Raw genomic sequence first — 16,377 nt, forward strand, 5'->3', positions numbered from 1 at the left:
ACTATAAAGCCATTTGTGAGATATATAGGAAGGAAGACTGGTGCTTGGCATCTTATTATGGAGCAATTGAATAGCTGAATTTTCGCTGATGAATCACAGTTGTACGATGTCACCTTTTCTAAGGAAAAGCTGGCCATGCGTTTAATATTGATCTGAATTTGACAATAAAAAAAAATAAAATCACGGCACCTTCTTAAAGGGAAATGACTGTACTTTATATTTAAGAAGCACAATTTGTAAATGAAAGGATGGCTTTGTTTTCAGACTGTGCTTTATTTCAGTGTAGCCTTTCGTTAGACTCCAAACAAGAAAGACTAAATGGTATTTTAATCGCTCTTTGCAGCTGAATTTCTCAGAAAAGGTGTTTGTTGTTTGGAGGTTTTCTTCCCTCCTTCTCTCTTCTTCAGTATTTTGCCTTCTGGCTATTTTTCAATCTGTACCTCTTGCTTTGATGCTGTCATACTTCAGTTCTTCATTTCTCGGCTTTATTTTATCATTTCAGCAGGATGATCAAGTTAAGGCTTCCTCTAATCTCACTCCTACCAGTAAGGCTGAGGTCAGTGCAAAGCCATAGCACCAGGAAGAACATCATTCTAGAGAAATGTTGGTATTTTTATAGATTTGAGAAGTATGTTTTTGTACATGCAAGTATCAAATTCAACAGTATTTTAAAAATCACATTCCTTTCCCTGTTGAAGCAAGAGTTTAACTTTTTTATCTAATTTATCTTGCAGTCTTGCTGGCCCCGACACAGGCGTGTGAACGGCACGATTTTTGGTGGAATCTGTGCACCGTGTACATGCTTTGGCCACGCAGACCTGTGTGACGATATCACAGGGGAATGCCTGGTAAGTGTCACTACAGGAAACTTGATGGACTCAGCCAACATCAATTCGATATACCTGTGCAATTGAATTAATGACCTCTGAGACCTGAAATACCCAAGGAGAAAAAAACCAGCAATTAACAGAAGAGATCTTGAACTGTTGCTGAAGTTAAGCGTTCCCTTACACCAAGATATGGTGGCTTCTACAGTTAAACAAAAGGAATTTTTTATTCACATAGGGTTTATGTTTTGAAATAGAATCAATAGTATAAGCTATGGCATGCAGAAAGTAGCAAATATATCAATATTCTATCCCACAAGATTTATCTCCCCCTCCCATCTGTGTCCTTCAGAGTATTTAATTTATAGTATGAAGCAGGTAACTTTGCAAATTCGGTTCTAGTATGACAAGAAGATATTGTTAATGGCTTCCTTCATCTAAATTCCTACTGAGCCTTGACGAAAGGAAGAAATTTACTAAGAAATACTTAATAAATTGTACTTTAAAAATAATAAAAGCATATGATTTTGGCTAAATAACTCTTTTTTTTCTTATAGCTATGGAGATTTTCTGTAGTTATCTCCTAATTCAGCAATTAAATCTGTGATATTAGCCATAGCAAGCCTACCAGCACACCACTATTTGCAGCCCATTCAGTAGCCTGTTGGAGTGGGTGAATTATGCTGAATAGACTGTTCTGATTAACTCAAGGGCATTTTTAGTTTCATATTGTCTGACATGGCATGAAGCTTGAAACAACATTTCTCATTTCATTAGTCTTGCAGAAACACAATTTGAGCCAGTGCCAGTTTAGTGGGATATCATACTCTCATTTCCCTGCAGAATTTCAAGCAGACTCTGTATTGTGCGTGTTTCTAAATGTTCCCTTTTATTTCCGTAAGAAAAAGCTGCTGGGAAAAATCCAAAATGAAAATTCAGGCTTTTTTCAATGTAATTTGGCACTTAGAATTATCACTGGTCTTCCTGTTTTGCCCATACAAGATGTTTAATTGCATTGCAGTGCAAAACAAGATACCCCTAATATGTGGATCAGTGAATTTTTCAAATTGCTTTTTCATGAATAGAAGCTTAAAATGATTCTCAATTTAATTATACTGTATGCCTTAAAGAAGTACCTTGGATGAAAAATATATATGACATGACAGTCGCGTTTTGAATCCTTCACTTACGTGCAATGAAAATGTTTATTACAAGGGTAATGCAGGTTTGTGTTTCTCAACAAAGATAAAATTTACTGCGTTGATGACTGCAGCCTCCAGCTTTGCTGTCTTCAACGTCAGTGTGGGATATAATCAATTAACAGAACGGAAAGGGAAAGGAGAATCCGTTTTAAGGTATATCATAACTATTGACTATTTTGCTTGGGGGTGTGAAGCCAGATGTGAGTTCTGAGGTTTTTTGCTTCCGTGTCTTCAAATTTTAGCCCTTGCACAAGTTCCCTCTTTATTTTTGTCTCTGGCCAGGGTGTGGGAGAAGGCCGAGCAGTTGCATGTTGTCCTGCTTTTGCACTTCTCGGCTGATGTGAACCATTGGCTGAGACAGCAGAGCTCCCCCTTCTGACGTTCCGAGGGTGCTGGTGTAAAGATAACTCGGCACTGATAGGGAAGTGGAAAATAACCAGTCGAAAATGTACTTTAATGTATATGCGTTATCAAGCATTCCGTATTTTATGTGTTCTGTCTGAGCTTGTACTAGATCATCCCATAAAGAAGAGGCGCGCAGGGAGCTTAAAATCCGTTCTGGATTTCCTTGCAGCTTGCTTTGAAAACGCTGTAAGTGAAGTTGGATGGGTTAGTATCCATGCAGGCTATTAAATGCTGCTGTTCAATTTGGATCATAAGCCTTTTGAAGTGAAAGAGAGAGAAGTCTGAATGCTGAAAAAGAGAAATGTTTCACATCAAAGGCATTCTTTCTATTGAGGTTTACACAGCCTTTTGGCCGCCTTATTATTATTCATGGTGTTTTTTCAGTAATACAACAGACAATTTAGGCACCTAATTTACTGATATGATACTTCTTTTTGCTCTTCCTTAGCTTTGAAATGTAGTTGAAAAGCAGCTGAAATATGTTTTTGACTCATGATAAAAGCTCAAATCATCTGCTTCGACACGGGCCTGTATAAAAAGCTCATTTTAACGCATATCTCGCAGTAACCTGCAAAGCCCTTTGATCCCCACAGCAACCATATAGAGCTGCATGATCCATCGTTCTCGTTACCATTGTGATATACAAACTGCTTTGGTACAGAGGGCAGGTTCTAACAGTCAGAAATCCTCTTTTGTAGTGTTACACACACACATTTACCGTAGCTTTAGGAGGTTGGTTAAACCCAAACCTTGTGAAAAGCAAACACATTTCAAGGTGTTTCATGCCTTGCAGAACAGTAGGTTCCCGGTAGTAAGCCCAGAGAGTGCAGATCTTTCTCCCCTAATATAAGCTCAAATTGCAAAGCGGGCTGTCCCCAGGGGCATCTATTTTGTATTTTATTCCTTTATGTGTTAAAAGCACATACCGTGTAGATTGAGGCCAGTGTCCGAGCTGGTGGCCATGTGCTTAGATGGTGTTCATCACAGCAGCCACAAAGCACCTTCGCCCATTTTCATGTACACAGTAACAAAATGATAGATCCCGAGCTGGTTGCAGTGCAGGCTGTACCACAGCTGAAAATTGCATAAAGCCTCGGCAACATCCTGATTGCATTCGTAACACCAAGAAAAGGGAATTACCCATGTAAGCTTGACATTAAGGTAGTTTGAAAATGCCAGAAGAGCATATTCACGCTTCCAAAGACTCAAGACTCAATACCCAGAGAAGCTGTGGCTGCCCCATCCCTGGAGGGGTTCAAGGCCAGGCTGGATGGGGCTTGGAGCAACCTGGTCTGGTGGGAGGTGTCCCTGCCCAGGTTGGAACTGAATGATCTTTAAGGTCCCTTCCAACTCTAACCATTCTGTGATTCTATGATAATACCATTGTCTGGTCTAAATGGCCAGGGAATATATTAAAATAAAGCAAACCTATTTTAGTGCCTAACTAGCTTAAACTATCGGTGTCCCTGGCTGTCTCTATGACAGATATCCTGGGGAAGGGCAGCAGCCAAAGGCACTATCTTGGGACTCAGTCATACTCCCTGACTAAAGTTTTATTTTCATCACCAGCCTTGTATTCTATTTCTTTCCATATTGATACACTCAGCTGCACACACAGCAAAGCAGGAGTGTATTTCAGTGTGAATTTAGGGTTCCTTGATACTGGGCATAAAAATTCCCATTTGGTTTATTCAGAGACAGGGAGAGCTGGCTCGGTAGGAAATGGGCAAAAACACGCTCCAGGACATCAGCCGTAAAGTCTTTGGGCAACAAGGTCTGAGTTATACATAAAGTTTTGGAGAAAAACAAATTCCATAGTCTTGCTTCCTCAGAGGTTGTCTAAGTGAAGTTTAATGGTGTTTGGAGATAAAAGATGTCTGGAAAATTCGTGCATTCAAAACAGTTTGAGATCCAGTACCTGGAATTTGAAAGCATAAAGATTTGGGCATAAAATCGTTCCTGGCCACAGTCTATGGATCTATGGAACTAGGCGTTGATTTTACCAAAACCACTAGATCAATGTGCTGGAACAAACTATATTTCCAAGAGGATAAAAAGAAAGAATATATAATGTACTGAGCAGGTTAGGGTGATGATCTTCTTTATACTCAGTCTTGTGACACGCAAAAAATAATCAGGTGTTTCTACGAACATGAAATTAAGGCTTCATAGGCTTAAGCATGTTTTAAATAAATAATCTCAGTGTATTAGACATTGCTCAGAGTAGATGATGCTCAGAACCATTGCCGTGCCTTTGGCAAGTTTCAAACTGAGATTCACCCAATTGATACCAAGAAAACACAAATTTTTCATGAGTATTGATAGTATCTTCAGAAGGGCTAATAACTCATCTGCTTCAGTACATAAAGTGATGTATACATTTGGCAAATTAGTGTAAATTTTAATGCATCATTGAAGAGAACAGGCAAATTATGTTACATCTACGTACTACATAATCCTTGTTCGTTGTCCTGCAAAATCCAGACTGGCTCAGGGAGAAAAGCGTGGGATCACACAAGATGGCTATTTCTCAGTTAAACTCTGACATATACACAGTGCAACGTGTGCTCAGATTTTGGTACTGTGGGTTCTTTTGTGGGGTTCTTTTCTTTTTTGTTCTTAAATTTATTTATTCATGGTGAAGAAATAAGCAGATACAGAGATATGGATTGAGGAGAATTAGACACAGTACATGGAAATGACTCACGTTAGAGTTGCAGAAGATAATTGATCAAAGAGAAGGTCAGCTCTTTGTAACACGAATTGTTTTCCTAAAAATGGAAGATTTCATGTCTCTTACTTAAAAAAAGCAGAAGCCCCAAATACCACTCTGGAAGTGGTGTGTAGCTTTAAAATAGTGTGTTAGCTCCTCTCACTTTAACAACATCCTTGACATATAAGCTGTTCATATTCTTCAAAACCATTAAGATACATCTGAGGGTATTTAAAGCTAAACTTAACACAAAAGAACAATTCAGAAAAAGTACAAATAATTTGACAGGATGCCTTAAAAAAGTTGAATCGCAAAGGATTTTTCTTTTGAAACACTTAAATTATTTTTGTCACATCCTCTTTAAAGAGTATATCTTGATGTTCCCAGCTACTTTGTCAGTGTGGCCAGTAGATTCTTTTTGAGTGGCAGCGCTTGAAGTAACAATCAACTGGACTTAAATGGCCTAATGAAGTAGAATTTAACACAGCTGATGGTTCTAAGGCCATAATTTTATTTTACTAAGAGCCTCAATAGTTGGTATTAGCTCACAATCTCCAAATATGTGAAAATACAATATTGTGACTAACGCTTCCATTTCAAAGATGCGCTGATTGTATACACAAGCAATAAGAATGCACCCTTTGAACCAGCAAACAGCTTTTCTGGAGACAGATGCTTTTGACTCCAGTGCGCTCAGGACTGAAAAGGGTATTGTGCTTTTTCAGCTGCCCAGATGTGTGGTCCTGGCTACACAGAGCACAGTACAAAAAAACTTTGTACAAATCATTGCAATCCTGGAGGGTCGTGAAGAAGAAATCAGTGTTCCTTAGAATAGTGCCATTTTTAAAATCCTTTATTGAGGATACATTATGTCTTCCAGACAGTAAGGCTGTTAAATATCATGCAGTACCATATGCACAACTTATTAAAATGAGAAAAAAATCTAACGTCTTCTTAAAAATATTTTAAATTAAATACCTAATCCTTTAAAAAAATACCTACACCTTTGGCAATACCTATACCTTTAAAAAACCAACAACCCTCAAGAGTTCTTAAGCAGCAGCTTGGGTGAAACAGATTCTAGATTTGATCTGGCCCATTGTCTAACTCGGATCAGAGCACACCCCATTAAATAAAATCTCTCTCATGGCTTTCATCTTGGTCTTTCCAAGTTGCCATATGCTTTTTCAGTCTGTACCCAAGCACATCAAGACGGCATTTAAGAGCCAAAACCATTTCTCCTGCTTTCTCTGTTTTTACACTGTGAAAGGGCCACACTTGGGTATCTTGTGGCAAATAGCACTGAAAGGAATCGTGTGGTATGCTAAAAATGTGGCAAAAAAAAGGAAACAGTCTAAGCCAGAAAACTAATTTGCTGAGCCTCCCATGGATCCTGCCAAATGATTTAGAATTTCTAAATCTTATATGGTGAGAGGGAAGAAGAGTAGAAGCGGTAATTACTCTTTAAAACTTGGTTCTTACAAGTTATCATGGGAAGCCTGTTCTCACAGGACCAATTCCCATTCTGCCAAAAGATCATTTAATTTGAGATCAGGTTATATACAAAAAATGCAGATCTAGTTTTGCCATTTTTATGTTGGATGTTTCATACGCTCAGATAAAGTGTCACACAGGGAACACAGACTGTCGGATAGGGCCCTGTATACAATATACTCATCCTTGTTTTTACTCATAAAATAGAGTCTGGATGCTATTCTGGCAAACAAGTATTAATTAAGTAATTCAGGCTTTGCTACTGTTCACAAACATATTTAGTATACTGCTAGCCATATACCTTGTAAAATGAGCTAATGCACTTAGAAGTGTAATGTGATAATTCATATTTATAACTTACGTAGTCTGAGCTGTATTTCTGGCATCAACATCTGCAAACTGTTTGACACAAAATAAGGCCTGTTGCGAGACCGCAATACTAAACCTGTTCTGTGCTGCTCTGAAGGTTGTTTTTCTTTAAGCCAGTTTAAACAATAATGCGGCTGTTGTATAGTGGAAAGTTAAAGGTCTACAGTTAAAAATTCTTTTTCTTTTACATAGAGAAAACTTATTCCAAAGAACACAAATACCTGAAGCGTATGAATCACTGGCTGTGACATCTAACCTCTAGAGCTCCTTCTCAACCAGCAGCAGAAAATCAGAATATATGCTGCAGGCCTCTTCCAGTCCTGTTGGGAGGATGGGCTGGGTGAATGACCTTAAAGGGTTTTCCATATTTAAGTTCTCTCATTGTGAATTTGTACTTTTCACCTTCCGTTTAGGACTGCAAACACAACACAGGTGGTCCGTATTGTGATCGATGTCTTCCTGGCTTCTATGGGGATCCCACTAAAGGGACAGCTGAAGACTGTCGGTTGTGTGCTTGTCCCTTGAATATACCTTCTAACAAGTAAGATGTATTTTCTTGCATGTTATGCTTTTTCACTTAGCAAATTGCATAACTTTTTAATTTACACTTTTGCATGTATACTTGAGATTTTTTGTGTTTTAATCAAATAATATGTTCTGCAATATAAACTTCTATTTTCATTTTACAATTGGACAGACTGCTTAGTTTCAGAGAGGCAAAGATCAAGAGAAAAGCTGGATGAAGCTTAGCTAGAAAGAGCAACACAGAATTTGGATGACTGCTCTTTGAATCAATAACTAGCATTTACTTTTCTGTTCTCCTTAGGAGTAGTTGTTTCTAGTTTTAAAGTTGAATTTACAGATTTGACGTGTGAGGGCTTTTAATAATTGAACTTAAAGTCAATTTATCTTGATCAGATGAAATAGTGATTTCTTCTGCTTTTGATTTTCCTTTTCCTCCAGTCAACATTCAGTGAGGATGTTGATTTGGTTGGAGTGTAAATTCAGCCTTAGATCTTGCAAGTCAAAATAATTTGTCAGTGTATCTCAGAATAATCACTATAAATTTGTTTTATTAAATAAAAATAATAGTGAAAAGTTAATCAAAACTCTGATCTAAGAACAAACGTTTTCTTCATGACAAAAGCTTGTCTGTGCTACTTGCTACCTACAATTTAATAGACCAAGTGGCTTGAACATTTTTTCATTGGTTTTGGCCTAGTCAGTGCCTGGAAAATAACAATAGCAGAATCATTTGGTGCGATGTAGTTGAAGAAAACTGTTCTGAATCTTGTCTGGTTACCTTCTCTTGTGCATATTAAAAACATGGAAGTACGTGTATCAGCTTGGATTAGAGCATTTGGTTTCTGCCATCCAGTGCGGCCTCAGAGAAAAGGAGCCCTGGTGCAGGAATTACCAGCGGAGCTGCTGCGGTGCAACATGTACAGTAATTGTTCAGGCAGATCAGGAGCTGTTGGGTACGTGTCTGACTCGTTTGCAGGGGTCACTAACGCCTGCTCAAATTCCAGCCACAAACTGGATGTGGCTCCCTTCTGGAAAGAATCACTGATAGTCCATACAGGCATTTCTGAAGGATTGGAGGATTGTACCAGAAGACTGTAAAAGATACACAGAGGCTGCCCCAGCCCAAGTTTTAAATGGCTATACGAGCTCATAAATCCACTGGAGTATTCTTTTTTCTCTCCCTTCAGTCCTTCATCTTCTATTTCATTTTCACCCCATTTTTCCCTGAAACAGAAGCTGGATTCTGTCAATGACATCCACTTTACTATTTAAGAGTATAAAGAGCACTTCTTAAGGTTTATGGGGCAAAATGCGTGGCTGCCACCTACACAGAGAGGGAGCTCTGAAGGTGCAAGTGAAGAAGAGACCATCAGCTGGATGGCAAAGTGCCAAAAAAGGCACAAATGAACCAGATTTTGCTCTTAACTAGTTTGGGTTAATGCTGTTGCCTCCAGTGGCATTTGTGTCCTATTAAAATTGCACCGATCAGGGCAGGAATAATCTAAGCCCTTCACAGAAATCCCAGGGGACTGTGGAATGGGAGCCTGCCTTCCTGTTATCACAGCTCTTCCCTCGGTGTCATTGGATATACAAGGGTTTCTCACGTCTGCTGCTCAGGCACGGTTCCTCTGACGCCCTCATTGCTTTCACATACTTAGTGTTTCCTTGCATCATTAATTAATTCTCTTTCTCTTGTTTGAGAACGGTGTTCTGACAAAGCAGGAAAAAACACTATCACGTTTATATCTTGTGCAGATGTGCAACAAACCAAGTCAAATAGATTGAATTTACATTTTTATTGGCAAAATGCCTGGAGCCCTCTATTAGGTATTCAGCAGAGCTCTGGCTGCTTTACTTCCCCGGTTTGAAATTGAACGAGAGAGTCCCCTTTTTAATACTTAGTTTTCTTGCGAAATATAGGTACAAAACAAACACAATATAAATGTTCTTGAACTGTGAAATTGTGGGAGAGCTGAACCCGACGGTTTAGCCCTGCGTTAGAGCTGTGCAATGGCTTCCTCTTTCTGAAATGAACAATGGCAAACCCACGAACATCCTCAGGCTTTGTAGAGCTCCCTGTAAGGTTCAAGCTTTCATGACTTTACAGCTCTAGACTAATTATTAAGTTTGTTTATGAGGAAAAAAGGAGGTTGTTAAAGATTTAATGCGTTAACCTGAAGGCTGTTAAAATAGTTGTTTTTCTTTCTTACTGAGTTGGCAGGGAGTTTGCTGTGCTAGGGCTAATATATGTAGACAATTCAGATTCCTTCATGCATCCTTAACATGAAAAATCAGAAATTTCTACCAAGCTCGTGTCAGTGTGCAGCTGTCGTATATGCCATGGTATTTCTCAGTAACCTAACAAGTGACTGATTTATGTACAAGCTGTTATAAATAGCTGTCTATAGATTTTAATTCCTGTAGTATTTAATTCCTAACATGGCATGACAGGGCATCTGTAGGGCTCTAAGCTTCCTACTAAGTTCCTGGTACATAGAGAGTATTGTCCATATAATGAATCTCTGAGATACATTTTTATTAAGAAATCAGTTTTGTCTTATTTCTTTATGATGTTATAACAGTTCCCATCACGGTTTGCACAGCACCTGAATCTTTTTCTTTGCGATGCCACATAAGGTGGAGGAGAACTGTTCTATCCACTTTGGAAACGTGGTGGTGATGGGGCTGTTCTATAGTTAACCTCAGCTGATTTAACGGCTGCTCGTTCCCTCTCCTGTTTCCTAATGGCAGCGTTTTCCATACGCTATCGTTGAAGCCAGTCATAAAACTGCCTCTGAAGCACAACAGTGATCAGTGACTTGCCATATGTCAGAAAAGAACTAAATCAGGAAAATAAAATTAACTTGTCTAAGCTTGTTTCCTAGATCCTGGGCTATAGCTTCCTCTTTTTGCATATATCTCCATAGCTGTACTTATATGATGCAAATGAGATCAATACCCGTATTATAAATGGAATATGTAGCGCACACTTGACTTCTGCATCTTGTCTCTTCTCCTTAATGCATCACTCTTACAAACTGTACTAACATTCTTAGTCTTTAGGGAGTTTCCAATAAGCTGATTTTTTTCCCCATAGAAATTACCAGTCATACTACTGTATAATTCTTTCTACCAACTGTAGACATCTAGGACAATTACTGATTTTCTCTTGAAGTGGCAATAAATTTAAAATGGGTAACGAAGCCCCGAAGAGGAATATTTTATCACTGGAAATGGGAGATAGAAGATGTCTCACTCAACCTGGGCAGGTCACAAGTAAACTCGTGGCATGTGAACTGGGAATTCGGGTTGGTCTCAGAATTTAAATCTTGGAGAATTAAATAAAATCACAAACTTATTCCCAAGAAATGTTTTCTCTGACATACTTGTAAGCCTTTAGGAAGCCCTGTCTCCTAACATAGGCCTATCACATATACACCCATACTGTGTATTCATACTTATCCCATTGATACCCATGTAAAAACTGAAAGAGTGATAATGAATCAAGAGGGACTAAGATTTTTTGAAGCTTGTTTTGACAGATCAATACACACTGTTCTTTAGTATTTATTACTAGTGAGTAATGAAATTCTAAATAACCAGGAAGATAAACTATTCTTTTTCTCACCCTGGTCTCACGTATTTCCTTTACAGTATGCAAATGGGAATTTCTCAATATATTAATGATTAGTGTTGAGATGTGGAGTGACTATTAAGTCAAAGGAAGAATCAAAGGATGCTAGGTCTGAGCATAACCCTTAAGACATGAAAATCCTGCTATTCATTATTACTGCTTAGTTATAATAAATAATTGTTATTATCTTTAAAATGTACGCAGTTGAATTCAGCGCTCTTGATGGAACTGTGGTAGAGTTGATCTTGTGCGATGCTGTAATGAGCTGCAATGGCAGCTCCACAAAGTTTCCCATGTAGCTCTTAGAAAGAGGCGGATTGGGACTTACAAGCAGGGTCTCATTTGAAATAAGTCAGATGCTGCTGCTGAGATTCCATGATAACATATGCCTCAGTTGAAAATTGCTTTCATTGCTGTTTAAAAATAGAATGAACAATCATTGCTTCTTCAACTGGCTCCTCATGCATTTGTGAATCTATTCTTAATTGAATGACATTGCAAAACAGCACAAATATAATCCTAATGGGAGAGAGGAAAATCCCAGTACCTGTGTTTACTGGACCTGACCTTCCCACATTTTTCTTACTGACTTCTTGTGTCTGTGGGATAACTTGCCTTATGCAGGGTATTTATATATTGAAACAATCTATAACAGAAACAGAATAAAGAGTAACTGAGGTCAGATGGCAGGATAGAGAAGTGGGGTCCAGTCATCAGCAGGCAATCACGTTACATCATCCTAATTAAGCTTTTCTGTCTTCCCTGTGCCTATGATTTTCCAGAAACTTCCATTGTATATCCTGCTTTAATTTATCTGAGGTCAGATCATATCTATTTGTTGTTATTATTGTAGCATGAACTTTTACCTTGAATGTACCTTCGTTCCAATGTCTTTGTTAGGGCAATTATATTCCTGCTCAACTTCTGTTTTCCTAGCTTACAACGTCTTCTTTTCAGATAGATGCTTTGTTTTCCTGTTGTAAATAGTCACCCCACTATGCACCTCCTCCCGTTCTTTTCTTTTTTTTCCCCCTTTTTCTATTTTTCTATTTGGTTGCCCAGAATTGATTACCATCATTTAGATGAGGCCCTATCAAGGTGCTCGTATGTCTCTGTTCCTAGAAATCATACCAGAATGATAGAAGAACAGGTTGCCTTCTCTTCTGTGGGGTGTTTTTTAGACTTTCAGGAGGTTTCCTCACAAAAGTGTGTTAAGGCAGAAAGATTATGAAAAGCAAAATGTTAAACAGTGAAGGAGCATATTTCAGAGTTAAACAAGGACATTGAGAGGTGGAGCTTGCAAATGCCTATGGTATCCTTATTTATTAAAAAAACCCAACCAAACAACCAAAAAACCCAGCTAAAAATAAGTAGAGCATAGCAAAGAGGTGAAGCTTTCTACTCTGCAAGCTATTCTTAATCTTCAGCGTGCCTGTCTGGCCTGTTGCTTGAGGTCACTGGCACTCGATTTACTCACATGCACTCTCTGGGAGCTGCACCAGATACTTCCCTTTGTGTCCCTCCTCTTTCTCGTTCGCTGTGTTCCTTCCACAGCCGATTATCCACAAAGTTAACTGAGCTTTCAAATAAGCTGTCCTTCCGAAAGATTTATATAGGGGGCACATTATGGCACAGATTGTTTTGCCAGGCCCTGGGGGGCACAAACAAACAGCTGTACATTCCTGCCTTTTTAATGGTATCCAGCCCACTCGGTGGCAGGCTCAGGTCCCGTAATAACAGGCTATTGGGATGCTGCCATCCGTTACTCTATTTTCAGTGTCGCAGAAATAGCAGAGTCATTCCAAATTCAATTTGCTGGAGTCAAAGTTAAGCCCCATGTCCTAAACCAGAACCACTTTTCCTGAGCGCTGTTTGGCAAATGAACGATCTCTGAAGTGGGAATTGAGCGATGCTGCTGACCATCTTTTCTTTATCTTTTCTTCTTGTCCCTCTTCTTACCCAACACCAACAACTCAGCTTCAGCCCGACGTGCCATTTTGACCGAAGTCGTGGATTAATATGCGATGAATGCCCAGCTGGGTACGTGGGACCACGCTGTGAAAGGTAAGCAAGCACCGTGCTTTTAACTGTATGAGAGCTGGAACAAAAGTATTGATTACATGGAAGTGGTCTTCCTTTTTATTGCTTCCCCTTCTTGTCCCCTTTCCCGTGTTCTGAAACTTACTGAACAAATTCCTGTGGATCTTCCTCTGATATTGCATTCATGCATTTGTATATTCCCAGTGCTTGTTTTATTACTTTATGGTAAAGTGCAAAACTTCCAAGAATCATCTACTGGGAAGTCAGAGTCTTTTTTTTTTTTTTTTTCCAAAAGGCTTCTTCTAGCTTTTCTGTCACTCTTCTGAGATTTTTATAATTATTTTGTTTCTCGTCATTTGAACGTTAAGAGCATGGTGAAACAAATATGCAATAAATTACTGATGCCTCTTTTAGAGAAGGTAATATGCAGTGAAAATACAGCTCTTCTAATAACTGATTGGTTGATTTTAATTATTTTTAAAAAGATTATTTTGCATTTTTGTTGCTTCTGGTTTCCTGTTGCAGTCTTTATTTAGCTAGGAGAACAAGCTAGGTTTTAAAGACAAAAAGGATAATTCTTTGTCAAATGCATAAAGAAGCTCAATATATATTTCCTACACTTATTCCTACCTATACAAAAGACAAATAATAAAAAAAAATGTCTAGTCTGTCTTTGGCTACAACAGGTCTGAGTGACATGTTACTACTGAGAGAGAAAGTTGTCTCCCCTTCTTACATGCTGTTATTCTGAAAGGATGGTACGGAGAATTTAAATGAAGCCGAAGGCTCGTGTGAGCACCGGTGCTAAGCTCCCGGGAACTCCCTTCCGCAGGGGGTGAGACTGCGTAGCGAGGGATATCATCACTGTGTCCACACGCCTCTGGTCTCCGGGGGTTTCACGTGGATGGGACAGCTTTCAGGAGCAGTGAGTGTGCCAGGGGACCTCTGCTCAGCATTTGGAGGTCGGGATGAATCAGCACTGGCTTTGGCTCCATCATCCCAGTCCCCTGTGACCCTGCAAATGACACATTTTAAGAGGGGCCAGGGGAGCCAGATAACTGTCTGATACCTGGATAGACAGTTACAGGGCATGAAAACACAGCACTTCTGTTTCTTAGTAGGCTTTTGCCATTTAGCACTTCCATGAGCTGTTTGCAGCATTTTCCAACATAAAATCTGAGGCCCCACCTTGAGTGCTGTGTCCAGTTTTGGGCCCCTCATGACAGGAAAGACATTGAGGGGCTGGAGTGGGTCCAGAGAAGGGCAACGGAGCTGGTGAGGGGTCTGGAGCACAAGTCTTGTGAGGAGAGGCTGAGGGAGCTGGGGGTGTTCAGCCTGGAGAAAAGGAGGCTGAGGGGAGACCTTCTCGCTCTCTCCAACTCCCTGAAAGGAGGGTGTAGCCAGGGGGGGTCGGTCTCTTCTCCCAAGTCACAGGTGATGGAACAAGAGGAAACGGCCTCAAGTTGTGCCAGGGGAGGTTCAGATTGGATATTAGGAAAAATTTTGACACTGAAAAGGTTATTAAGGATTGGGATGGGCTGCCCAGGGCAGTGGTGGAGTCCCCATCCCTGGAGGTATTTAAGAGCCGGGCAGACATGGTGCTGAGGGACATGGGTCAGTGATGGGTTTTGTCAGTGTTGGGTTGGTGGCTGGACTGGATGATCTGAAAGGTCCCTTCCAACCCAGGTGATTCTATGATTCTGTGAAACCCTAAAAAAAGGTAAGGCTTCTGAATGAAGACTTAAAATATTCAGGCAGGGATGTGGAAAAGGAGGAATGAACCAAGAGGAAGAGCCAACCAAAAAAGCAGGAACCTGACCATACGCTGTGAGTCACCCCCTAGTCCTGCCTTCCCCTGTTGTTATATCTGTCCCAAAGCGAGAGTGCAGCCTGTCACCTGTTTCCACCCCTCCTCACTGGGTCTGCTCCTGCTGTGGGCTATTTCTGCCTGGCTTTTCCTGTCTGGAAAGTCATCACCTTCTTTCAGTGAGTGGGCTGGGAAGCTAATGACGGCAGGAATAAATCACATCAAGAGCACTTTGGTGGCAGTTTGTCAATGCAAGGTCATTGACAGCTTCCATTAGCAACAAGTACTATTTCTGAGTGGAGCAGAGGCTGTAGATGCAGGAGGACAGAATGTGAGTAAGTGGCAGGATTGGATTTTAGCCCGATTTCCTAAGCAAGGGAGGCTGATGTGATCTTTTTGTGCGTGTCTGGCTGGCTGCCCGCAAAGACATTTGAACGTGTAGGTCCATTTCAACCAAATTTGACAGAAGGGTAAGGCATCTCAAAGATAATAATCGTTCCTGAAGGTTTCGTGAAAAGAAGTGGCTGAATAGAGGTTAATAGATCAGGACATGTCATAGCTAAAGGGGAGAACACTGTGTGAACTCACACCTGATTAAACAGCAGAGAATACATGAGAGAGAGAGAGAACGAGAGAGACACAGAGAGATTATTAAATGTTCTGCCCGTAAGAAAACTTTCACAGGGCAAGGAAAAAGCACCGCTGTAGCCTGAGGGATTACTCCCCGCTGAATAGCAACATCCTGCAGCAAATAATCAGCCCTCAGCCTTCTAGCCATAAAATATAAATCCATTGGAAAATAGGCCATTAATTCAAATGCTCGTACAACTATTTGCTTTTTAATTGTAACAAGTTGCTTGGAAATGCCCGCAGCTGTCAATAATAATGAACAGGAGAAAGTGTGTTGCCTTTTGCTATTAATAGTGATTGTATAATTGCTAAAAGAGTTTACATGAAATTCTGTTTCATTTTAGCAACTGCAAAGTGACAAGTGATCTGAGCCACATGATTCATTAACTGAACAGTCCTAAATTATCATGAAGTACCAAGTACCATGAAGTGAGCATACGCAGTACTGTACTTATTTGGCCTCCAAAATCATCCTCTACCCTCTAGGGAGACAAGATCTTTTATTTATTTATATATATATTTTTACACCTGAATTGTAAAATGTCAAAAAAAAAAAAAAGCTCCTTTTCTCACTAGAACTCAGAACTAGAACTCTCACTCAGAACTTCAGGAAAATGTTGCCAAAATTGCTCAGTGTTCTGAGGGCTCCAGCTCATAACACCATCAAAATAATTGCAGATATAAACTCTGTTGGGAGCTACCACCTATCTATAATTGTAGAGAAAGCCCAA

General features: G+C 39.8%; 1 protein-coding gene across 1 annotated transcript in view; it reads left to right on the forward strand.

Annotated features, from left to right (window-relative positions):
- LAMA2 (laminin subunit alpha 2) overlaps window positions 1-16,377 on the forward strand; it is a 304,356-nt gene that overhangs the window by 147,914 nt on the left and 140,065 nt on the right. The window contains exons 16-18 of the mRNA XM_074144590.1: window positions 735-848; window positions 7,424-7,551; window positions 13,147-13,233. Coding sequence (XP_074000691.1) covers window positions 735-848; window positions 7,424-7,551; window positions 13,147-13,233 — 329 coding nt within the window. The remainder of the gene's footprint in view (window positions 1-734; window positions 849-7,423; window positions 7,552-13,146; window positions 13,234-16,377) is intronic.

This window comes from Numenius arquata, chromosome 2 (genome assembly GCF_964106895.1).
Source record: "Numenius arquata chromosome 2, bNumArq3.hap1.1, whole genome shotgun sequence".
Lineage (NCBI taxonomy): Eukaryota > Metazoa > Chordata > Aves > Charadriiformes > Scolopacidae > Numenius > Numenius arquata.